The sequence below is a fragment of the Neolamprologus multifasciatus genome, chromosome 12, assembly GCF_963576455.1.
Source record: "Neolamprologus multifasciatus chromosome 12, fNeoMul1.2, whole genome shotgun sequence".
In the NCBI taxonomy this organism is placed as follows: Eukaryota; Metazoa; Chordata; class Actinopteri; order Cichliformes; family Cichlidae; genus Neolamprologus; species Neolamprologus multifasciatus.
The window spans coordinates 5,795,175-5,821,423 of NC_140450.1; the positions used below are offsets into that span (position 1 = coordinate 5,795,175).

At 37.3% G+C, this 26,249-nt stretch overlaps 3 protein-coding genes across 5 annotated transcripts in view; 2 read left to right on the forward strand and 1 right to left on the reverse strand.

The window, feature by feature from the left end:
• prdm6 (PR domain containing 6) overlaps positions 1 to 26,249 on the reverse strand; it is a 123,368-nt gene that overhangs the window by 38,794 nt on the left and 58,325 nt on the right. For all 3 annotated transcript variants that reach the window (XM_085179585.1, XM_085179584.1, XM_085179586.1), the window contains exon 6: positions 3,912 to 4,036. In XM_085179585.1, coding sequence (XP_085035711.1) covers positions 3,912 to 4,036 — 125 coding nt within the window. The remainder of the gene's footprint in view (positions 1 to 3,911; positions 4,037 to 26,249) is intronic.
• Positions 7,676 to 18,083, forward strand: LOC146506263 (GTPase IMAP family member 8-like). Its single transcript, XM_085179582.1, has 4 exons — positions 7,676 to 10,315; positions 10,801 to 10,875; positions 11,487 to 11,540; positions 12,678 to 18,083. Exons 3-4 carry the CDS (start codon positions 11,531 to 11,533, stop codon positions 15,479 to 15,481), a joined length of 2,814 nt encoding a protein of 937 aa, XP_085035708.1. The 5' UTR covers positions 7,676 to 10,315; positions 10,801 to 10,875; positions 11,487 to 11,530; the 3' UTR covers positions 15,482 to 18,083.
• LOC146506264 (GTPase IMAP family member 8-like) lies at positions 18,126 to 26,179 on the forward strand. The gene is made up of 3 exons (XM_085179577.1): positions 18,126 to 18,314; positions 19,204 to 19,265; positions 20,443 to 26,179. The coding sequence occupies exons 2-3, from the start codon at positions 19,253 to 19,255 to the stop codon at positions 23,466 to 23,468; spliced, it is 3,039 nt and encodes a 1,012-aa protein (XP_085035703.1). The 5' UTR covers positions 18,126 to 18,314; positions 19,204 to 19,252; the 3' UTR covers positions 23,469 to 26,179.

A 26,249-nucleotide genomic window follows, 5' to 3' on the forward strand; every position in this document is an offset into this window, starting at 1 on the left:
AAAGTGGGATGAAACGTTCATATCTTCAGTGCACAATTCCTCCTTCAAACCACGGGGATAATGGTCTTTAGTTTCTTTCTCCCCCCTCTGTCTCTTTTCTATCCATTCTCTCTTTTTCTCTGTCACTAATTTGTTTTTGTTTACATCTCCTCCAGTTTTCTGCTCAGTCAGCCTGTTTATATCTGTTCCATTTAAACATTTTTTTCTCCTGTGGATTTGACAGAGCAAGCCCCTGCAGGGGGATAAAAACAAACTTTGACCAAAAAAACCCTCCAAAAAACCAAACATGAAAAAAGATTTTTAATCTGTGGAATCTAAATTGAATTGAATTGAATTAGAGGCTCGTCTTTCACAGAGTCGCAGTGAAATGAGATCGTGCTGTTGATTGCAAATTAGAGACGTTTGGCCACAAACTGGTTTTACAGATGGAACAAGTCTTTTACATGCCATCGTTCATCATGGCGGGACTGTGGCAGCAAACTGCAAACGCACACAGTTGTATTACTTGTGTTTACAAAGACCTAAGCTGCCTATGCATTATTTTTAATTTCACCTAATTTAATCAAAACTCAGACATGAAACCTTTTAAGTATTTTAGTAAAATGCATGAAATAACTGGCTAGTATTTGCCCAAAAAAAGCACCTATAAAATGAGGATGGGTGTTGAAGTTTTTCTTGACTTTATTATAATCGTCAATTTTGCTTTTTGATGAATTCTTGTATTGATTCCTGAGCAGTTTCGTGCGTTTGTAGGAAAAGTAGATCTGTAGAAACAGAAACGAGGCTTGAATATGATTCAGCAGGGTTTTTCCTGGCCCACAATGGCCATTTGTGGACTAACTACATGCCAGTAAGCATGACTCTTGCATATAGTAAAGGATCTGAGTCACTGCTACCTTCTTGATAAACATCTGTTCCAATGAGTTCGAAAGGATAGACACAAGTGTCTACATAAGAGGCAGGTGTAACAAACAAAACTAATGATCTCAACAAACACTTATGTAGTGACGGGAACTAAAGCAAAGAGAGGCAAACAAGGAAAGGCCATTACCAAAATAAAACAGGAAGTGGAAATAAAAGAAGACAAGGAAACTAAGACAAACAAATAGTAAGAAAAAAGGAAAGAGTTATCAAAGACACAAGGTTAAAGCTAAATATAAAGCGCCTCGGGGGAATGATCCAAAAGATACTGAAACAATGACATAAACCCAATACTGTAACAATATTTATGCTTTTTCTTGATAATATGGCGATAATATTAATACATGCACTTGTGCTTTGAGTGAATAAAACCTATAAAAATGGATAGTAAGGATTTCTTCGTAACACTGTCAGGGAGAGGGGATTTTTCACAGTTCTAACAAAAACAAAATCCTGCAAAGGTGTGCAACAGCTCCTTTGGTATGAGTTTAACATCATTGTTTTGCAATGTTAAGGGAAACGCCTACACTGATAAAAGACACTGATAAGCTTGGAGACAGACAATTACAAAAGAGTGACTATGTGGAACAGGTTCTCAACTGGTCCTGGTTCTCATGTTTTTGTGCAACAATTCCTCACAGTGTTTTCTTATCTCATGGGGGAGAGGTGAACTTTTGATAAAATGGTGTTCTGCTGCTGCTAAAAACACAAGATTTGGATAACAAGAATATTTAAATTACAATATATAACCTTTACTCTGAAGGCAAACACCCTCCACTTTGGAGACCACTCTTCCACTTTTCTGAGTTTCACTGCTACTCGCCAAGTGGTTTGAAGTAGTTGTTGCGTAGGTGCAGATCAGTCAGTGCCCCTGCCCTGAGCTATCCCTCAGGGCAGGGGCTCTGACTGATCTGCACCCACGGCTCAGTAGGTAGAGTGGTTGCCCCATGATTGGAAGGTTGTGGGTTCGACTCCACTGAACGGCTACCCTGAGGTACCCCTGGGCACTCCCTACACACTGCTCCCCGGGCACTGCTTCACTAGGTGAATGGGTTAAATGCAGAGGAGTAATTTCCCCCTGGGGAACAGGTGTGTCATGCATGCATGACAGGTGTGTTTACCAGGTAGCTTTTTTTCACTAAACACCTGTTACTGGTCTTTAAAAAGATTGTTTTTTATTTCTGCATTTGGTTGAAAATAACCGTGAGCTGGTCGTTTATGGTGCTTAGTTCATAGCTTTCAGGATTGCCGGATCTTTGCTTTTGTATTCACACTATGTTTGTGCTTTACTTTTATATTCTGGTTTTTGTTGGTGCTAAGATTTATTTATATCTGTTTCTTTGTGCCTAGATTTTACTTAGCCTCCCCAGTATCTCCTGGTATCGATGTCAAGTGTTTGTCTCTCTGTTTCCCTGCTATGTTATTTCCTGTTTTATTTTGATACTCTGTCTCTTGTACCTTTTCTTTAGTTTTACTTTACTTCCATTCCCATGCTTTCTTTGAAGCTTATAAACTTTGTTCTTCCATGTCTGTTTTTGGATTGTGTTTCCTGATGGACTTTAGACTTTCTTGGAACTGGGTTCTTTACTATGAAGCAAGTTCAGCTTACCCAGGGTATCATTCTGTTATCTGGATTCACTAACTCTAACACTGGCAATAGAGATAAATGGTTACACGAAGTTGGTTATCAACTGGCTAAGTTAACCCAGGATTTCTTATGTGCATAAATAAAATAAAATAGTAATAAATACCTGTAAAGAATATAAAATCCACATTGTAACAGTATAATAATGCTGCAGGAAACTGTTAGTCTAGTAATTTAGTGCACAGAGTGGTAAAATAAACATTTTAATTCCAGGTAATTCATTTAGTGCGTGCTCAGTGCTCAGTGCTGCTATTTATTTCTAAGGTGAAGGCTGCGTATAAAGGTTACTGGGCCACAGCTGTGCCATGCTTTATTCAATGTTTTTAGCACAAATAAAAAGTATACCCCAGTACACAATCTAAATTGCGCCTAAATAACAGACAGTGTAAACCTGGCCCTGCTACGCACTTTTAAATCGCAACTCAAAACACGACCTGCTCCCAGCTGTTTCAGTTGTTACCTTTTCAGCTGCAGATTTAGTGCTATTCAAGAGTTTGACACTACTGGTTAAATATAAAAACAAATTCAATATGAGGTCAGTAAAAGTAAAGAGTAGGTGCTAGTAGTATATTAATGCGTATAGAACTACATTAATTTTCTGTTGTCAACAAAAGAACAGCTGACCTCTGATCGTTGAACCTAACCTGCTCTGGAGTAGAGAGCGCTTTAGAAATGTGGGTTTTCAAAGAAGAAAACAATGAGAGTCTTGATGGAAAACATCCTTAGTTTCATTTGACTTAAGGACAGGAAAATAGGCAAGTGTGTCAACACTAACCCACAGTGTGGCCACATTTTAGCAAATAAAAGACCTGCCCCAGTCCTGTTTTGGCTGGCTTGGTTTTTCAGACAAATAAATCCTTTTTTTTTTTTTTCTTTCTTTTTTTTTAAGAAAATGCATTTGTATCATTGTTTTTGTGGCAGGCCAAAAGATTTCCTCCAGTTTAAATACTGACAGTAATAAAAGTTGAGGAATGGCCAAAGAAAACAGCTGATTTTAAATGCAGGCAGGCCAGTTTTCAGGGCAGAGGTTTGGCTTATGTTCGGACGTGTCAGACATTTAGATATCATAGTCAAATTTACATCTGAGTCCATTTTTAGTGCTTGAGTTTAACATAGGGCAGCTGAAGAAGGTGAACCTATTGCTCCTAGGAAACAGATGACCTTTAAACACATTTTCTTAACTATGTAAATAATGTTGTACTTCAACAAACTTGGAAGGTGTGACCTAACAAAGTTTGGACAGAAAAACACATTCAGTAAATGTCTTCTTGTTTTGTTTGTGTACATATATGTACATATACATACACTAGACAGGTCAACTTAGATTATTGGGACATTTTCTCACAGTTTTCATCCTGGGCGATGCACTGCAGCGGGATACCGAAGAACGAGGTGTAGGAGTCGTTGTACCAAACCAGCAGCTCTGTTCCTCTGGGGATGTCCATACATGCTCTGTAGAAGATGCAGGATCTATAATACAGACACAGGCATTTTTAGTTTGAAAAGTGCATTAAAAGTAAACTTCACCACTCTCGCTGGTCATGTATGGACATTTGATGAGGACTTGTCACTTTTAAATTACAATACTGGGTAGACATTTAGTGCAGTTTATTTATTTATTTATCCCAACGTGAAGTGACATTTCATGGGAGTTGCAGGGAGTGCATAATTCAGGCATTCATCCTGAAAAAATAAGGTGTTTTACCTGAGAAGAGCTGAAGGAAAACCAAAATATTCTCTAGCTGAATCGAAGTTAAGAAATAAACACTAAATTGATAAATGTAACCATTTTGATATATAAACAGCTTCATTTATTGGCAAACCTGAGAACTGATTTGTGGATAAAGTGTGATGTTTCAAATATATATAATTGAGCTTTGCAAGAAAATTACAATTTAAAAAAATAAAGACTACCTTTGAACAAATAAAACTATAAAAACTTTAAAGTTATGAACACACAAAAAACACACCAAACTATATGCAAATGAACACAGATATCCACATTATATGCATTAGAATATTGAGGTCAACAGTGGTTCAGTTAAAACAAACAAACAAGCAAACAAAAAACTTTAAGAGTAATAATGCTGAACAAAAGTGAAAAGCATTAATGTTAATCTATCCCTCTGTGGATCGGCACCCTACAGGTTACAGATCAGGTCACTGAGGTCGCCTCCCAGCAGCTTCTCTCTGTCCCAACCTCACATAAAAAAACTAAAGGCGTGCAGGCTTTCTGTTATTGCCAAAGCCTCTGGAATAGTTTGCAATTACACAAAGTCCACAAAGACTCACCTGTTGCTGTTTACTTTGAGTCAAGTCTGAGGTGTCTCATCATTTTTCTCAAGCTGAGTATTGTTTCTACAGACTTTTTATTCACTGATTTTTTAAAATGAATATGATTTTAACATTGCCAGCAATCAGTGCAAAGATTTCTTTCAATCTATACGTGTTCATCTGCACCATAGAGCGCAGCTTATCTGCAGTGTGTCTCTTTTCAATATGGGACTCAAGCGACCTCCAACGTCCTACATGCTGAACACAGGTTTCAACAAAGGGTGCAGTTAAATCCATGACTTCTTGCAAAAGCAACATCAGTATATTTATGGAGGAATGTTTAGATTTCTGCCTTAAAATGTGGCTGGAATCCGAATGTGATCATTCAGAGTAAATTTCTGTGTGTGGACAGCAACAGGTTTGTCATTTTTCCCGGTTAATCACAATATCATCACAAACAGATTGGACGTAACTGCCAACTTTACCACATTCAGTCACAACGTGATAACAGACTGATGCTGTCTTATCACAGTTTATCACCACTTTGACCAAGGTTATTATCGTTAATGAAAACTAACGAAATAACGAAAACTAGAAGTGAAAAAACATTTTCGTTAACGGAAATAAAAATAAAAACAAAAAAAGGAAAACTAACTAAAACTATAATGAGTGTTCACAAAACTAACTAAAATTAACTGAATTTATAGCAAAAATGTGTTTAGTTTTCATTGATGTGTGCGTGTCATACAATAGTCAAGGGTGAAAATGAAGTTTAGTTTCCAGATTTTTTTCTTGCTGTGTCTCATTATGCCAGCAGGTGGCAGCACGTTAGTCGAGTCGTCTGTGTTGCTGCTCCGTCCACGCGCAGAATCATGTCAGGAAAAGTCGGGAGCCAGAGTCCAATTTGGGATTACTTTGAATATGACTGTGTTTTGGATAAAGCAAGTGTCTTGTAGTGGAAACAGACAAATTATGAGGGACATTTCTAAAGGGAAAAAATCCCACAAACCTTAAAGTGCACTTGAAAAGCTCACACAAGAAGACTAACCTAGCTTACCTTGAGAAGGTAAGGGAGCACACTCAACCCTCATCCCCAGAAAACAGAAGCTAACCCCAGGCAAGGCAGCGTGATGCATCCCGAGACAACAGGACGGGGATATCTACACAACTGTGAGTCAATTTCCTTCAAAAAGTTTATCAATTCACTTGAACCAAAATTACGAACACCCAGTGCTGCGAGAGTTAATAGTCTCATTGGGGCCAAGATATACATTTTATAGTTGCCTGATATCAATGGTTGTTCATCTGCCTTTATTTATTTATTTATTTATTTAAAGAACCCATAGGTGGGAATGTGAGTTGTCTGTCTCTGCATGTTAGCCCTGCGACAGACAGGCGACCTGTCCAGGGTGCAGTATGGTAGCTGGAATAGCAACATACCCAAGGATGAGCAGAAGAGAATGACTGATATGATGAAACTGTTAAAACTTGTTACACTTAATTATTGCAAACACAACTAAAACTATAACTGAAACTAATCAAAACTAAACTGAAACTAAGGATTTTCAAAAAAATAAAAACTAAACTAAAGTAGCAAACAATTGGTAAAAACTAATTAAAACGATATAAAATTGAAAATCTGAAGTCAAAACTAAATAAAAATAAAAACTAATGAAAATCGCAAAACTATTAAAACCCTGACCTTGACACACCAAATATCTTTAAAGATGTGGTCGCAGACCTTTCCATAACTTTGGTTGTGCAGAAGTCTTCAAGCAGTGGTGTGACTCTAGCATTAACTGTGTGCTGACTCTGGAGAGTGAAGGCCATTGTATGTACCTGGTTAAGAGGAACCCACCCTGAGGAGAGGTTTATATAGACTGCAGAGGTTTATATATAAAAACATACAGAGACAGCCACAGACCATTAAGTGTAAAGCACATCTTAAACATATTTTTTTTTTATAGGTACAGACCGCTGGACTTCTGGAAGGAAATAACTTAATTTTCCCTGCAAGGAGCCATGTAATTTTACTCTTTACCTAGAAGTGAAGCAGCACCAAAGCTCTTCAAAACAATAAAGAAAAGACGTCGAAGATAAATGCATGCCTGATTTATATTATTTATTTATGTGTGGATAACAACTTTGATGAAAATATTGAACAAACTGTCCTTAAACCCTACTTCGGATAAAAACAGTCCTGGAAACAAGATGATGTGAGGTGGTTGGTGACTCTTTCCAGGTCTGATTTTACAAAAGCTTCCCATCTGATAACAGCTTAATTTCACATCGGACCAAATCCAAATGATTTATGGGAAATATCTGGTGTCTCTCACTCTGTTCAGACCAACTAATGACCAGGATATTGTTCAAACATGCAGCAACTGAGCTGTCGGTTCCCGGGTCACACCACCGCTAAAACAAACACCTCATCCACCCAAAAACATCTTTGTAACAACATGAGCGAAATCCACATTCAAAACCACATTTTCATACCCAGACTATTTTAAAACACTTTCCCACATGTTTTTCTCCCACCGGGGCCGTACAGTGTCAGACAGACCAGATTGTAACAGAGGTCACAGGTTCAACTCCCTCACGACTCCCTTGTTTTGTTTTGTTTTTGCCAAAGTGCCTTTGAGCCAGAAAACTTAGTCTGTGCAAACAGCTTGTGACAACCACTTAAAGTGAAATTAAATTTAATACAAACCAGAACTCCTTTTTTAAAATTTTTTTTAAATAATGTATTCATTTTAGATTGTTTTTTGTATCTTGAAGGAGACATCAGTTCTCCTGAAAGTATCTATAGAAAGATACTCACAATCAGAATTTAGGCAACTTTATTTTTTCTGGTCAAGTGACTCTCTGGGGAAAAGAGGGTTGAACAAACAATGAGAGTTGGAGAATTTAAGGAGGACAAACATTAAAGCAGAAACACACACACAAAAAAAAGTTAAAGATGATACAAAGCAAAATCAGACAGGCAGGAGAGGGAGGTGGGAGTCAGCCAGTGACATTATGCTTAATTAATTAAGTTACGACACATAAAACTAACATATTAAAAGGGAGGAAATGGAAGAAAATGTAAAAATCAAACATAGAGACAAACAAATTAAAAGGAGGACTTAGAAATACAGAAATATACGTTACATTTGCACTTAACATTGGGGGAGACAAAAATAACAGAAAACAGAAGCATCATAAATCTCTTTAAAATGGTCTTCCTCTCAGATTCATCAGTTTATGTTGTCTGAAAAGATTTATATGATTTTTTACAACATAAGATACTGAAACACACTGATGGCAACAATAACATCTAGAGCTCCCATGAGCACCATGCATTCCTGCAAAAGTTGCACAATTTGAATGCATGATAACACTCAGCACAGCAATACTTTATTTTAGTTTAATAGTAGTAGTACCCCGGCTCCGTCCCCCAAAGACACATTTGTAGCTGTAGTAGTCTAATTTGTAAAAAAACAAAAGAAAATACAAATATTACTACAAATATTAACAATAATTTTTAAATTCCATCTATCTCATTTACAAAATAATTACCCAGTAAGCATTTCAAAGACGCCTATCAAGTGGCAAGATGTGCGTTTAGAAAGATTTTTATAGGACTACAATAATTAAATTCACTTCGGTTTATTAACAGTGCACACACTCTATTTATATTACAACACCTTTCCCATTGTCTACAGTGATTTACTATTATCAACTGACACTGAGGGATTGAAATGGACCTTCCAGGTTACGTGAGTACTAAAAGATCTGCTTATGTAAATGTTCATGACTATGATAACAGGAATGAGGCATTTCCCTCTTGTAATGTGTTATAATGTCAGAGAGGAGTTAATGAAGCCAGACAAGTCCTGAAGATCTGCGTTTAAGAATGTGTGTGTTTTATTAATTCTTTCCACACAGTGAGAGGAGTAAGGTGTTTTTGGATCCATGTGAAAACACAGCTAGGAGGGACCAGGTTATAAATCAAACACACCCAATGACCTCCCAGGAAAAAAAGGAGAAAGAGGGGTGCACAAACACGCAGAAGCTTGTATGCATTGAAACAAATGTATGTATTGAAAACATGCGTATTGAACACATGCCACTACTTTCAGGTGGGGCTGTGTTATAAATCAAACACGCCCAACAGGCTGCGGTATGAAAAATAAAAACCCCTGCTGCCTTACAGCAGCCGACAGAGTTCAAAACGATTCGTCTGGCAGATCAGTGGGGCAGCATCGTCAAGCGTCTGATCTTCTTCTGTTGTCTGTTTTCATAGAAAGCAAAAGTAAAAGCTTTATAATCAGGTTTTCAATAATAACACATGCCAGTCCATGTGCGCGGTTCAGGATTATAAATCACACAACTCCAACACCTCACAAGGAGTGCGAATGTGTCTACATTTGCTTGAATGTGTTAAACCATTCGAGCCGACAAAATGTCATAAAGTCATGACTTCAGACTGAGTCTAAAGGGTCAAAGACCGACTTGTAACTCGAGAATCTCGAGCACGAACATGAAGGCAGGAATCCTGCTCAGTTGCCTCATCAGTCTTTTCAGATAAAAGCCTGTTTGTCTTAGAAGAGGATAATTTGAAAGCATCTCCAGGAACTCAACAAGGAAGTGAACTCATGTCCTGACACACCTTTTTTTAAAAATAGATAGAGGTTATTAAATGTGTGGTTTGATAATGTGGACATGTCTTAGCTTGGATCAGTATTACCAGTTTTTCCAGCCCTGCACCATGCAAGCCCATTAAGCTAATTTTAGACTCTGCTGTGTTTTTAATGGAAGGGCCCTAAAGTTGGAGTTTCACTTCAGTCTTGTTTTTCTGATGGGAATCTAGCTAAACCCAATATATTACTATAAACAGAGACATTTTAAGAGACAGGCATGGTGCTCAATGATACATGACTTTTCTGAAAGAGCAGCACTGGTGGTAGAAGAATAATGCCCAGTAGAAATTAGATTTGACTGGTAATTCTGCACACAAAGTGTTTAGATTTTCATGACCAAGATCAAGTTAAAGTTATTTTAGATAATGCTTTAAAACAGATGTCCAAATAAGTGTCTATTCAGGATTTCTGCTCAATGGGAAGACTTTCTTATAACATACAGTAGACATGTTAAGTTTACAACTTTCACTACATGTTTTTTCAGTCGCACGTTAGCATTTGACTTTTGAATCTATCAGGAAGATGTTAGTCACTTGGCCCAAGGCTCTTTATAATACTGTGTCAGTAAAGTATTAGATATAAGAATGTATTGCTGTAAACATAATTGAAACTGAGCGGCTGATGGGAACCCTGGCAGGGTGTCAGGTTTCTGTTGTCAGGCTGAACAAAAACATTTCATACTTTTTGGAATTTGGCAGGCGTTTGTCAGTGCACGTATCCTGCCGTTTAGTTCTCACACAAACTCTTCCTTGACATTATTCTATTTTGAAGCAGCTCTCCTATCTGGTATCTGGTAAGTATAAAACAGAATATCTGTGTTTAAATGCATATTGTTTGTGTATATCTGCAATCCAAATCTTGTTTAGTCATACGTAACTTTCAGACAACTGGAAAGAAAGTGTGTCGTAAAGCACTTTTGTGGGGTCAAATAAATACCTGCTGCATATTTAGTGACAAAAAAAAACATAACTTACATAGGTCTATGGTGATGTCATGTTTAGAAGTAATGATTATTTTCCAATAAAAATGTACAAAACTCTGTAAAATACATTTTTAAATCCAGTTTGTATTTCTGTCTATATTCTATTTCTACAGAGGGGTTAGTTCATAGATTAGTAAGACCTAATGTAATGCATATTTGTAAATTTTTGAATACATTTGCAAATTTAGCATTATCAAACATGAAACTTTAGTAAAATAAAAAAAAAAAAAGTTGTCTCTTTTTTCATTATTTTGATTCAACATATACTATGTTCATCCTGGTTTCCTTAAAAACAGACAAAGCGACATGACGGTGACTTCAACCAAAAATATGACAGAATGATGTTCCAGTAAAATATACCACAGCCTCAGGTAAGTGCAGCAGATTTTTACCTTGCGAAGCAAATTCAGTATTCAGCACGGAAGCTGTAATTTGGAATTTTTGTTTGCATTATAAATTAAATATTTGTTTGTTATCACAGTTTCTGTCAAGTTAAAGTTTGCAGAAAGTAAAAATGTTGATACTCGTGCACTTGTTGAGTGTAATGATTTTGAATTATTTCATGTATGTGTTTAAGTTATATGTTTATTGTATTTTATAGTATGGCTTGGTGCATAGTAGTTGATACTTTGGCTACTATTACTCACTATTCCACATAAAAGTGTAAATGTTTCTTTTTCTTTACAGCTCAGGTGAATAATGCCATTCTATATTTGGCGACATCTATGTTTAAATTCTATACATTCCTATCTTGAATGGTTAAACATGTGAACATCTTATCCTTAATTACATTTGTTTATGAAACAGTTTTTTTTTTGAGAAACAAATTCTTCTCCTTATACTATTTACTTCTGAACATTTGTGCTTCTAGTAGGAAAATATTTTAGCTATATTGCTTGCAGTAATGAAACAATGAATTAATTTTGCTTTTAATCTGAACTGAACTCTTCATAATTGTATTTAATTTTTTCAAATTTAACAGACACTGAACTGAACTTCTGTGTGGTGGAGTTTTATTTGCACAAGATGGCAACTGGTAGGTCCAGATGATTTTTGTGTGCAAGAAGAACATAGGTCACATAAAGAAGAATAAAGGCAGCTCTCTCTCTCTCTCTCACACACACACACACACACACACACACACACACACACACACGAAGAGAGAGACAGAGTATGCATTGTATGCAAACGGCTACTAAACAGACATCATAATTCGTCATACAATGAGAACAGGACAAATCAACAATTGACACTGACTAATTAATATTATATTATTGTATATATTGTTTGGAGTTTAGTCTGTTACTGTTGCTATTTTTACCATTTCTTCTTGGAGGAACTGTAACTCACATCATTTCCTTAGGGATTAAGAAAGTATCCTGATTCTTAATGTTTTAGGATACAGGACCTGCCATTATCCAATGACACATCTGCTTACCTGTATCTTTTGCTCGTTTCTCCTTGTAGGAGTCATAATTAAATGTATTGAATTTTAATGATCACTGGGTTTTCATTTGTTTGGTTGCTATGGTGATGTGTAATGGGAGTCACGTGGGTGCTAGCGGCGACATTAAGAGGGCGTTGTCAGTCTGTCGTAGTATAGAGCCTGTGATGTTTTAAGAGTTTGAATCGCGAACCGATCACATTGCTCTGTAAACTTTTCAAGCACTTTAATAAACAAGCGAGCAATTCCACCTCTCGCATTATTGCTAAAGTTGGCAAATCCTTAAAGGCAAATAGGCAGGCTCAGTCCCCGGCCTCTACTCCTCTTCTTTTCTCTTTTTTTAGAGTTTAAAAACGGGTTGTGTGTGAGACTTTAAATCAACGAGAGTTGGAGAGAAAATAGAGAAAATGTACACTCTAACCTTGGCCTGTGTTACCATAAAATACGACAAGAGGTTCGTGTTCTTATAATATGAAGTTCCTTGACAACTGTTTTGATTTGGCGCCTAATCAATAAAATCAAATTGAATTAAACTGAATAAAGAGCAGACAAATGATCTACAATAGTGTATTCTGCAGCACACAAAGCATTACTCTTTCCTGGGATAATAGCAATCCTGTTCTAATCTTGATATTAATAGAGAAGGGCTGATAATTTCCTGTTATAAAATTGCAGCAATATGTAATGACTTTGTTTTCTTTTTTTGTCCTCTGTTTTTGTCTTTTACAGTATCTGAACTCAGAATTGTGATTCTTGGAAAAAACAATGACGATAAGACAACGCTGAGCACTTTCATCAGTGAAAGATATGTCTGTCCTTATCAAAAGACAAACAAGCAGTTTACTGAAATTAGAGGAGCGTGGAGGAGAACTCCATTCACTTTATTGAAAACATCAAATATCTTCATTGTGCCTGAAAGAGTGCGATATGAGATAAAAATGTGTATCGCACACTGCCAACCCGGACCAAATGTTCTGCTGCTGCTAGTTAATCCTTTGGATTTCACCGAGGACGATAGACAAAAAATGAAGTTCATCGTGAGTTTCTTTGGACGAGATGCTTTTAAACACTCATTGGTCATCACAACACGTAATGACTGGCGAGGGAATTCCTCAGTGAACCAACTCGTCCAAGACTGCAGACAAAGACAGCACAAAATCAGGCTTGATGAAAAATATTGTCCTGAACACGATCTTCAAGAACTGATGAAACAAATGGAGAAAATAGTAAGTGATAACAGAGGGTATTTAACTTTTACTGAAGACGCTGATCCCATTGTGGTGCCTGCAACTACAAAATCCCCTCTAAACCTGATTCTGTGTGGGAGAAATGAAAGCTTGAAAACTTCAGCTGTTAATGCCATTCTGGGACAAAGAAAATGTATTTCATCTAAGAGCTCATCAGAGCTGACCAAACACCAGGCAGAGGTTTGTGGCCGTCGTGTTTCTGTGCTGGAGCTGCCTACTTTGCACGGAAAATCTAAAGAGATGGCGAAGAATGAATCGCACAAGTGTGTCTCTCTCTGTGAACCTGAGGGTGTCCACGCCTTCATGCTGGTCCTTCCACTGGACCATCCTACTGATGGAGACAAGAAAGAACTGGAAGCCATCAAGAATACTTTCAAGAGTGCGATCGATAAGTTCACTGTCTTGCTTTTTATTGTTGAAAATCCAAATCTTGACCAGTCTTCAGCAGTGGAGAAGATTCTAAAGGACAACAAAGACATCCAAGACCTCTATAGGCGCTGCGGTAAACACATCGTTTTTGACATTCAGGATACGCATCAAGTCGCTGATTTGTTGCGTACCGTGGAAACAATGAAAACTGTCGGTTGCAGAAGCTTCACAAAAGATATGTTTCCAAAACCTCCACTGAAACCAGTTTCAAGACATGTATCCCTTTTAGAGCCAGAAAATTATAGACATCGCTGGACACCACCTATTAGGATGGTGCAAAGCAGAGAGCCTCTCAGGATGGTGCTGATTGGGAAAACTGGTTCTGGGAAGAGTGCCACTGGAAACACCATGCTGGGCAAACAGTGCTTTTATTCAAAAGTCTGTCTGAAGTCTGTGACAAGTGTTTGTCAGAAAGAAACAGGAGTGATTGACGGGCGCCCTGTCGTCGTGGTTGACACGCCCGGCTTGTTTGACACGATTTTGTCCACTAAAGAAGTTCAACAAGAGCTTGTTAAATGTATCAGCTTACTGGCTCCTGGACCTCATGTGTTCTTACTGGTGGTGCAGATTGGTCGCTTTACAAAGGAAGAAAAAGATACCGTGGAGCTCATCCAAAACTTTTTTGGTGAGAAGACAAAGGACTATATTATTGTCATATTCACCAGAGGAGATGATCTTCGAGATCAAACATTTGAGAGTTATATAAAAGAAGACAGCGAAGGATTATTAAAAAAAATGTCAGCTGATTGTGCAGGGCGATACCATGTCTTCAATAACAACGATCATAACAATCGTTCTCAAGTCAGTCAGCTTCTGACCACAATTGAATTGATGGTGAGGAAGAATGGTGGTGGCTACTACACCTCAGAGATGTTTCAAGAAGCAGAGGCAGCAATACAGATGGAAATGCAGAAGATCATGAAAGACAAAGCAAGAACGATAGAGAGTGAAAAGAGGGCTCTTATAAGAAAATATGAGGAGGAAATGCAAGTGAAGAGGAACACGTTAACACACCTAACAGCCAAATTTGAAGAAAAAATAAAAGCAAACGAAGCCCAGGTAGCCAAAGAAATGGAGGGTCGCTTTAAGAAACAGCAGGGAAATATGAATAGAGAAAGAAAAAAGAGAGAAGAAGAAGAGACTGCTATAAAATTGGAGGAGAAGAACCAAATTTATAAGTGGGATAAAGAAGGTGAAGCTCTGCAGAAAGAAATACAAAGACAAGTGATTCCTGATGGGATTTTATTACAGAACAGAGAAATAATACAAAAAGAAAGAAAGGCTTGGGAAGAGGAAAGAAGAGCATGCTGGGACAAACAATTTTTTGAGGAGGAAGAGAGATTTTGGGAGGAACAGAGACGACTTAAAAAGCTCAGAGAGGAATCTATGCAGGAACTAGAGAGATATGAAATCGAAAGAAGACAAGAGGAAAGACAACTGGAAGAAAACTGTAGGAAGAAAGTCGAAGACATGATGAGGAAACATGAAGAGGAGGCCAGAAAACAAGCTGAAGAATGCAATGAATTCAGACAGAGATTTAACCAGGATATATCAGCTGAGATGGAAAAACATAGAAATGAAACAGAAGATTTGAGGCAGTGTCAACAAAACCAAAATGACTTCATGATAAGGCAGCTCAGGAGAAAAAAGGCCTATGACAAAGACTTCAACAAGCTGCAGAAAAGACAACAAATTCAAATGACTAACCTAAAACAATCAAGTTTGCACTTTGACAGTAAAGAGCAGCTAAACAAGCATATTGATGAGCTGAAGAAAGTGCATCAAGAGGAGATAAATGAGTGGATTCAGGAACATGTGAAGAAAGCCACACAAAATAGCGCTTGTAGAATTTTATGAGAAGTTTTTGCGTTTCAGTGTTGTTCAGTTTTTCAGTGTTAGATGTATTATATGTAAAGTCTGTATAAATAAAGGGATCACCATAGGTAATGGGTTTTGCACATGCAGGTCAGAGTAGCTGTAAAAGAGAGCCAGGATGGCAAGTTTCACTTTGTAGACATTTTTGGATTTCTTTTCTTTTTTGCCATTCGACACAGGTCAAATGAAGTTTACTTAAAAGCATAACTCTGTTAATATATATGTATTATTTTAAGACAGATTGGAAAAGTAAGATGTAGAATTGCTGACAAAGCACATTTATTTTTATTTCACAGGGAGCCTTTTATTCTTGAAAATTTTGACTCCAGTGATACATTTATGTACAAAAATAGGCAGAGACTGCAACAACACTTTTGAAAAAATATTGTTCTTATTTTCTTATATTTTCTCTTATATTCATATTATTAATCACCACGGACGATCTGATATCTTTGTGTTGGTGTTGTTCCCACATCATCATAATAAATGTTGTTCCAGGTTCAACATTGCAAGTGACCAATCACATTGTTGTGACGTCGCCCTTTTGTGCCTTAAAAAAATCTACTTCACTTGCGAGGAGAGAAACTTCGCTTCTGTCCGCCGATCCAGGAACTTGAATTCTTTGCATTTCAGGATACTTTTCTTTAATAAACGGTAAACATTATACATATTGTCCTTACAGAGGCGGTTTCTCTTCTAGCAAGTGAAGAAGATTTTTTGAAGGCGTTTGTTTTTTTCGAGGTCGCGGATGACCTCAGGAGAAGGCGATTGGTCACTTGCAATGTTGAACCTGGAACAACATTATTTATGATGACGAGGGAACGACACCAACACGAGGATATCAGATCGTCCAATCACTGGCAGAGAAAGCATGTCTTACACTGCAGTGCCAATCAGCTGGAGATTGATACCTGTCACTTTGTTAAATTGGTCATAAAGAGGTGAAAATAAATAAGTAATGGTGCTGCACAGAAAACCACTTTGTGATTATTGATTTTACTTTTTAGTAGGTGTTTCTAGCAGATTGCCCTAGTTGAGCTCTGCACCAAAGGACAGCTAGGACGAGGACGGAACATGTATGTGTGTCAGCTCTGTTGACTGTCAACATACTTTGACACAACAAACTTTACTTCAGTGTGTTATTACACTGACTTCTTCTTTTTGGCACACTCCTTATAAATGTTCTGGTTGCTTGTTTTGTTGTCTGTTATTATCAGCTTATTATTCATATGTAAATCTTCACTTTAAATCTCAATAGAATATGCTACACAAATTAAGCTTGACTGATTAAGAAAAAAAAATCTTTACAGAAGTGAACATAAACATTAGAGTCCAGTTTGAGACTTTTCTCCGATTGACACTTCATTACAGTAGGTCAGAGTTTTACTGCGTCCTTGTATATTTTTACTGCACAGTAACTTTATATACTGCCAGGTAGGTTTGTGTATCACAAAGAAAAATAATTTATTAGCAGATTTGACATTAATGGATGAATATGATCTTATACCTAAACAATAACTAACCGTAGGAGACTAAAAGAAGAAAAAAGTACTATGTTACATTCCACCACTTTCTGATAACGCAGAACATTGTCAGATTGAAAGGAAAGGGTTGGGCAGGTGCATAGTTTGACAAGGTGTTTCATGTTTCAGGCAACATTACTGAAGAGAGAGAGAGGGGAGGGGGGGGCAGGTTGGGTGCTGCCAAAGTTTGTTTTACCTTCAGGGAACCACACCACTTTACTTGTTGAGTCAAAATCGAAACAAAACGAATCATACTACAGATGTCACTAGCAAACAGGAAATGTCACCTGAACATGCTTTTTTTTTTTTTTTTTGCTTTGTTGCAAAATTTCTGTAAGCCAACAGGAAATGCTGAGAACAAGTCCAACAACTAACGACATGCTGCAGAAACCTACAAATCACTGACAGTGACACCCAGGAAGACGAGTCTGTGTTTCAAATACATTTTGATATATATCCTTAATGGATAATAATAAAATACCTTAGGTCAGTGAGAAGGGTTAAACTCTTTTATTTGAACTGAAGTACACTCAAAAAACTGGTACAATATGAGTGCATACATGGGATTATTATTTTGTTCCAGTTACACACAGATAAATGGCCTGCCTGCCTGCATTTGTGTAGTGCTTTACTTAGTCCCCAAGGACCCCAAAGCGCTTTACACTACATTCAGTCATCCACCCATTCACACATACATTCACACACTGGTGATGGCAAGCTACATTGTAGCCACAGCTGCCCTGGGGCGCACTGACAGAGGTGCCGGACTCTCGCGCCACCGGGCCCTCTGACCCAAAGTATAGTTAATTGTATACGGCAACCTGTTTAGGTTTCTACTAATTAAATATAAATTGGTGTATGAAGTCTCAGCTTCAGTCTCAGTATTTTTTTGCCCATTTGAAGCTGTGCTTTTAGAAATAGTTTCACAACAGCAGCAACATATCTTGACTGTTTGCATGTTTCAGATTTAATCCCAACATTTCATTCTCATTTCACACTAAAGTTATGAACATCCTCCTGTGGACAGGTTATACTAGTTTTTAGAGCCCCAAACATTTGCCTTATGGTTGTGGAAGAACTTGAAAAATAAGTGTAGAGAGAACAAGTAAAGTCACAGTCATAAAAATCCAGTAGCTGTTTCCTTGACGTACCACAGTTGTCAGTCATCGTTATAGGTTAAGTCGTCTGTCTGTCATAATAAACACAGCTCCGCCTTAGTGAAGTACGTGAGCTGCTTTCCTTTTAGGGTGCTACCTTCATTATTAGCTTTGACACCATGAGGAAGTCATCTGGTGAGTACTTACATTAAAGTATATTTAACAAAAATTCAAAATACATGGACGTATGTGGAGTTCAAATGGTTATCCTTAAACTGTAAAGAGACCAAAACAACAACAACAACCTTTTAATTGTATTTTTGCTTAGGTATAAAACTAATATTACCACATGCTCTGACAAAGGGACAATTTCAGTGCAGCATCTTTAAGTATGTCAATGCAATTCGACTCAAAATGTAATTTACATATATTTAGGTTATTTATGCTGAAGCCATTTAAGTCAGAGATTATTAATTGAACTGTATTCATCATATACATGTACTAATGCTTAATTATTGCATTTGCCAAGATACGACAGAAATATAGTTTTATGCCAGAACACTTTATGTATTATCTAAGAATACATTTTACATTATTTGAACACTTGTTAGCTTCTTCTTGTGTGACAAAGTCAGCTGATTTAAAGAAAAAAACTGCTCCATCCCACCGAACAAAAGGAGAGATACCTTAGACACACCCTGTTAAATGAGTCTAATAAGTCAGTGAGCAGATACAGAAGGACCTCTAATTCAAACTCTAATCAAATTAATGTCTTTAGTTCACGGTTCTGAAAAGCTCTGAAAAATTGTAGAAAACACTCCCATAAATACCATAGGTAGACACTCCTGTTTCATAAGATTGTATCTGCTGAGTGTATATATACACACACATACATACATACATATATATATATATATATATATATATATATATATATATACATATATATATATATATATGTACATATATATATATATATATATATATATATATATATATATACATATATATATATATATATATATATATTGTGTCACAAGTTCATTGTTAATCCCTTGTTGTTGCTTTAATTTAACCCCAACAGATTCCAACATTTTGTCCAGCTGAAGTTTCCAGGTCAAAAAGGCGAAAACATGACAGCACGTGGTGAGTCCAGCAGATGGCCAAAAATATCCCTGCATTCAGGATGGTTGCTATTTGAGAAATTAAATACAAGCTAGCAACACTTAAAGATGTTTAAGTAACAGATCCATGAGTTTGAATATTTATTAAACACTGAAAGACTTCCCAAAAGAGTTGAAAGACGTTGACATCTTTCATTCCACACATTATCCAAGTAGCAAGTAGTTCACAGGAAAGTCATTCACCAGGAATGTGAGCTTACAGGTATTTTTGGACCACCAAAAGACACTTTACTGTGTGTATGTGTGTGTGTGTGTGTGCGTGCGTGCGTGCGTGTGTGTGTGTGTGTGTGTGTGTGTGTGTGTGTGTGTGTGTGCGCATTATGTTTAGCAGCTCTTTTTTTCCCTGATGATCCTTGTTTTTTTTTCACCAGAACCCTCTGAACTTTTCAATTCTGTTTTATTTATATAGCACTAAATTATAAAAACAATGTCCTAATAGCGCCTTATATTGTAAGGTAAAGACAGCGAAACAGAAACCAAACAAGCAGATGACCCGCTATGAGCAAACACTTGGGTGTCAGTGGGAAGGAAAAACTCCCTTACAATACAAAGAAACTCCCTTACAATACAAAGAAACTGCCAAAAGGACCGGCTCAGGGAGGGGCGGCCATCTGCCACGACTGGGTGGGGGTGAGTGGAGGAAGACAGGACAAAGACATGTTGTGGAAGAGAGTCCGAGATCAATAATAACTATTGATTACAATATAGAGTGGTGGCAACCTTACTGTCCCACAGAGCAATAGGTATCTATGGAGTGTTATCCATGGGTTAAATTTGATCATCAATTAAATCTTTGTAAACCTAGTAACGGTCATTGAAACGTGGGTTGTGTTTACTGTACAGAAAAAAACAATCATGTATTGCTGTTATTTAGACATCTGCAAACACATCTTTTCAACATCTTATCACCGTGCATTTGCCATGTTGGGATTTTTCATGACTAGCTGCAATTAATTAAAAAAAATGAAAACCTTAAAGTGACACCAAATGCAGATACAGACTTAACAAATGCAAGCCCCTATCATTAAACAGCTTCACTAGATCAATGCAAGACAAAAACACAAAATTAAAAGACAACTGTGACACTAAGCAAATTGGAACAATATGGCATTTAATATGTCTTTTGTGTTTTTCTACAGCATCTCAATTCAGGATTGTCATATTTGGGAAGAATGATAATGAAAAGACTGCACTAAGCAACTTCATCACAGGGAAAAAGAATCCTATTCGTTTAACATTATCGAAGAAATCTATAGCCCAAGGAGAATGGAGAAAAATACCTGTAACAGTGGCAAAAACCACAGACCTCTTCAGTCTGCCCGCGGAAAAAGTGAAACTTGAAATGAAGAAGTGTGTGGCCAGTTGCCCCCCTGGACCAAATGTTCTCCTGCTCGTACTCAATCCTTCTGATTTCACTGAGGATGACAGACGCACACTGAAGTCCATCCTGTGCTTGTTTGGTGGTGATGCCTTTAAATACTCTATGGTCATCACAACACAAAAGGGTGAAGCAAAGAATACAGCAATAGATCAGTTTATCCAGAACTGCAGAATGATGCATTACACACTTGACTTTGACAAAAAAGACTTTTGTGACTCAGATCGTGAAACACTGATGGGAGAGATGGAAAAAATTGTGGCTTACAACAGGGGAGGACATTTGAACTTTACAGAGACTGCTGACCTAGTAGAAGAACCACAAGAAGAATCTGGACATGGAACTGAAGAGCCTCAAATTCCTAATCTAAGGTCTTCTTTGAATTTGGAACTGTATGATAAGGAAAACCTGCAAAGTCCACGTTTAATTCCTCCTTTAAACCCGGAACAGAATGAAAACCCTCAGGCCAGTACGGAAGTACCTCAAAGCCAAAAACTAAAACCTTTGAATTTGGTGCTGTTTGGGAGATTTGGAGTTGGCAAAACTTCAGCTGCAAATGCCATCCTGGGAGAAAGAAAAGTAGAATCTGAATCATCTCAGTGTATTAAAAATGAGGCTGCGGTGTGCGGTCGTCTGGTTTCACTAGTGGAGCTGCCTGCTCTCTGTGGAAAACCTCAGGAGAAAACAAAGAAGGAAGCATTCAAGAGTATTTCCCTCTGTGATCCAGAGGGTGTCCATGCCTTCATCTTGGTTCTACCGCTGGATCCTCCAACCAGTGAAGACAAGAAAGAGGTGAAGACTATCAAAGATACACTGAGATCCCAAATTGACAACTACACCATGATTCTTTTTACTGTGGAGTCAGATCCTACACACCCAGATGTTGTTAACTATGTAAAAACTAATAGAGAAATCCAAGAACTTGTTCAGAGCTTTTTTGGCCGATACATTGTCTTCAACATCAATGACCAAGAGCAGATCCCTCAGTTATTGGATGCTGTAGAAAAGATGAAAGGTAAGGCATCAACAGGCTTCAAAATAACAATGATTCCAAGACCTCGCCAAAGACATTCACAGCTCGGATTGAAACCTGAAGTAATGTCTGAACTGAATAAGAAGATACATTTTGAAAAAAATATGAAAAAAGAACAAATTCCGAAAAAAGAACAAATTCCGAAAAAAGAACAAATTCCGAAAAAAGAACAAATTCCGAAAAATGGACAAATTCCACAAAAAGAAATTCAGAATCATCTCAGAATCGTGTTGATTGGTAAGACTGGAAGTGGAAAAAGTGCCACTGCAAACACCATATTGGGAAGGGACTGCTTCGACTCGAAAGCCAGTATGAAATCAGTAACCAAGCTCTGCCAAAAGGAAACAACAGAGATTAATGGGCGCCCTGTTGTTGTGGTGGACACACCTGGTTTATTCGACACAAGTCTGTCCAACGATGATGTTAAACAGGAACTCGTGAAATGCGTCACAATGTTGGCTCCTGGACCTCATGTGTTCTTACTCGTCCTGCAGGTCGGTCGTTTTACAGAGGAGGAAAAAAGAACTGTGGAGCTCATCCAAAACTTTTTTGGCAAGAATTCAAATGACTTCATCATTATCTTATTCACCAGAGGAGATGACCTAAAAAATCAAACATTTGAGAGTTATATAGAAGAAGACACAGAAGGATTCCTAAAAAAGCTGACAGCTGATTGTGGAGGACGATACCATGTGTTCAATAACAATGATCCAAGGAACCACTCTCAAGTCAGTCAGCTGCTCACCAAGATTGAGTCAATGGTGAAGAAAAATGGTGGCGGCTACTACACCTCAGAGATGTTCAAAGAGGCAGAGGCAGCAATTCAGAAGGAAATGCAGAAGATTATGAAGAAGAAAGAAGAAGAGATAGAAAGACAGAAGAAGGACCTTGAGAAAGAACATGAAAAGAAACTCCAAGAGGCACAGCTAAAAATTCAACAAGAAAGAGCTGCAAGAGAAAAAGCATTGCAAGAGAAGGAAGAATTCATTAAGAAAGAGGAGGAGGAGAAGAAAAGGATGGAGGAAAAGAGAGCAGAAGAGGAAAAAGAGAGGAAACGGAGGGAAGAAATTCAGCAACAACAGTGGGTACAGAAAGAGAAAGAAATTAGGTCCAAACCAGAAGAAGCTACATATGTAAACCAAAGGAGCAAAGAAATACAAAAAGAAAGAGAGGCTTGGGAGAACGAACAAAAAGAGTGGGAGAAAAAACGACTTCGAGAAGAACAACTGAGACTGAAGGAGCAAGCACGACTGAAAAAACTCAGAGCTGAATATGAGCAAGAAAAAAAAGAACATGAATGCAGAAGAAAAGAAGAGGATCGACTCAGAAAAGAACAGGAGGAAAAAGAATGGAGAGAATTGCAACAAAACTTAGAAAAGCAAGTGGAGGAGATGAGGAGGAAAAATCAAGAGGAAGCCAGAAAACAAGCAGAGGACTTAAATGAATTCAGACAGAGATACACCACTGACTTTGCAGTTGTGGTAGCTAAGCATGAAAGGGAAGTTGAGAATATGAAACTAAAGCAACAAAAAACCAACGACTTAATGATTCAACAGTTGCGCAGGAACAAGGCATATCAAAAGGACTTTGACCTAATGAAGATGAGACAAGAAGAAGAAATGAGCGAGCTCAAACGGTATATTCCAGAGCAAAAACAAATTGATGAACTACAGAAAGCTCACGACGAAGAAATAAATGATTGGATCCAGGAACACGTGAGGAAAGCCACAGAAAAAAACTGTTCCATCTTATGACTTTTTACATTGATATGCTGATATGATGACACTTTAGTGATGATTACTTGGATGTGAGCAACATTTGAAGTTATCACATCAATGAGTGTTTAATGGAGGCCATTTCCTTTGAAAGAAAAGAAAAAGAAAACAAGTTTCCATATGTACGTTTCTACATATAAACATAGTCATTGTCAGTGTCCCACATTAAAACCTCATGATGAATATAGATTTCCTAATTGCTAAGAAATGGTTTGCAGTAGAGATGAAAACGGCCTTTGACATATTTTTTTTTCTTGTGTAAGCATATAAAGAAACCACTCACTATGGAACACACAAGGATGAGCAATATGTAAAAAGATTTAATGTAGGCACTGTGCTTTTAGCTTTGACCAATAATTAAGTCGTTTGGTTTGTTTCTGGTTGGACTAACATTACATCACATATGACTTAATTTCCTTTTTGTGCTTACGGTAAAGCACTCCTGTGCTGCTAGAAAGTTCTATAGCTATCCGGTTGTTAAGTCTGACGTCACTAGCTGTGTCTGGGCATAAAATCCGCTGCAGGTCCATATATCAAACGATCACTATGGCATTACTGAGAGTTGAAAAACTGTCTAAAGTCTTTCATCTTTAATAAAATGATCAGCGTTCTGCTCTACCAGGTGTAACAATTGAGTTTACCATCCAAGCATCCATGAAAACTTAATTTATGACATTTAACGGAGTTAGAAGTTAGCAGGAAGTTAGCTCGCTAGCTTCTATCTAAATACAATATAGCATATCCTGGCTGCGGGGTTTTGGAAACAAATTAAAACGTACAGCTCTGTTATCACTTCCAACATAAATGAAGACAGAAAACTAAACACCAGTGACGTTTGTAGGGTTACTGAAGTTTGGCTAGCTGGTATATAATGATGTGCTACGTGACCGCTAGCGACACAGCTATGTTAGCATAATATAAACAAGCTAACTTTTTTCCACTCGATAAAAGTTAACGTGAGGGTTCTCGGTGGTCAGGAACAAATGTAATCGCATGGCAGGATGCTGTAAAAGGACCAAACTTCAGCCAGGAGAACAACTGAGATAATCCATCCACAATACGAGGTTAGTCATTCATATACTGCTGCATGGGCTGGGCTGTAGTTACATCCTAAGGTTTTAAAAACTGATCTTAAATAAATGATTAGCAGTAATAAAAGCAGAGGGAGGTCAACAGTGATCACTGACTGTTTTAGGAGCTTTTCGAGATTAAATAGAAGAAAATATATAATATTAAACACGTTAACAACACAAAAGCCATATTAAACGCAGACTACTTTAGGCCCGGAAGTAGGATTCGTCACATCATCACTTAACGACCGGATAGAGCTGTAGGCGAACACAGTCACTGTTTCAGTACATTTCAGTCTCCAGGGAAAGGAATAGGCTTAAGTTTGGAACACTTGTGTTAAATGTGACTTACTTAAAAGCCAGATTTTGAACATATCATACTGGTACAATTCTCTTCTCTGATTTTAGGTAAAGTTTGTGAACAGTTTCGGGGGTTAGCACTGTACTGCATACTCAGTATAACTGAGAAACAACCTAAATGTATAATTAGATTTAGGTTGTTCCTTTTGTTTAGTGACTACTTAATATGTTAGCAATTGAGTTTACATCAAAAACAGACTATAGGCATTGTTCTTTACATCACTTAAAAGAACCAATGGACAAGCAGAGTTATAAAATGAAGCCCCATAAAGTATGGGGTTTTGGGACACTTTGTTACTACACCTAAGCCAGTTCTCAGGGAAAGTAACTCAACTCTGCAGATAATGAAGATCTTTAGATCCATTCAAAAAGTGCACAAAAACACAATTTTTCCTTAGATGAACAGCTGTACAGACCTGTTGGTACAATATGTCCAGTACTTTACTTTATAGGTGTTCACTTAAAAGATCACTTCAAAAAACCATCAACAAAGTTTAGTGCATACTTAGTATCTCCCAATGATTGCTTTTTGGTCAGGGTTGCTCCTGTAAAGACATATTTTTGGCAATATTTAGCCAAAGTAAAAGGACAGTTAAGAATATTGTAATAAAATATTTTTTATTTGACCTGCTTTATTACTTAGGCTTGATCTACTCACGCCAATACCATCTCCATTTTAATTTGTCTACCACCAGTTGGCAGCAAAGTCCTAATATTACAGGACTCAGTAGGAATGGTAATAATTGATGTGGCAGAGTTGGTTTATTCACAAGAATCATTACCCATAAAAACAGAAGTGGGGTCAACCGGAAAGAGTGCATAACAATGTTGGGAGCTATAGTAAGATAAAAGTTAGTGTTCCTAACACAGTAAATATAGAACGTGCTTGATTTTAAGTTCGTTCTTAAAAGATCATATTCCCAGTTTATTCCCATAAAATGCGAATGCAAAGTAAAAAAAACAAACAAAACAAAAACCAAGGTTAATTTCCTTTATAGAATCTAGATATAGATATAATTTGTGCAGTGTGAAACAATATCCAGCACTTACCCCAGACAACCTAAAGCTAAATAAAAGCTTTATAATAGGTGGTTACACCCATTAAAAAGTCCTTCTACAAGCAAGTGTTGCCACATGGCAGCTATAACAGTAATTTTAATGACCACTGGGACATAGATATACACCACAACTTCAGAATACCAAGAATGCTACATATCTCATTTTTGCTATTAAGGATTTCTATAAAATTATATTCTCAAACTTTTTTGTGTGATGTGTCACTCTTTTTTATTAAGTCTATGAGCTTTATTGGCTCAATTGCCCACTTTGT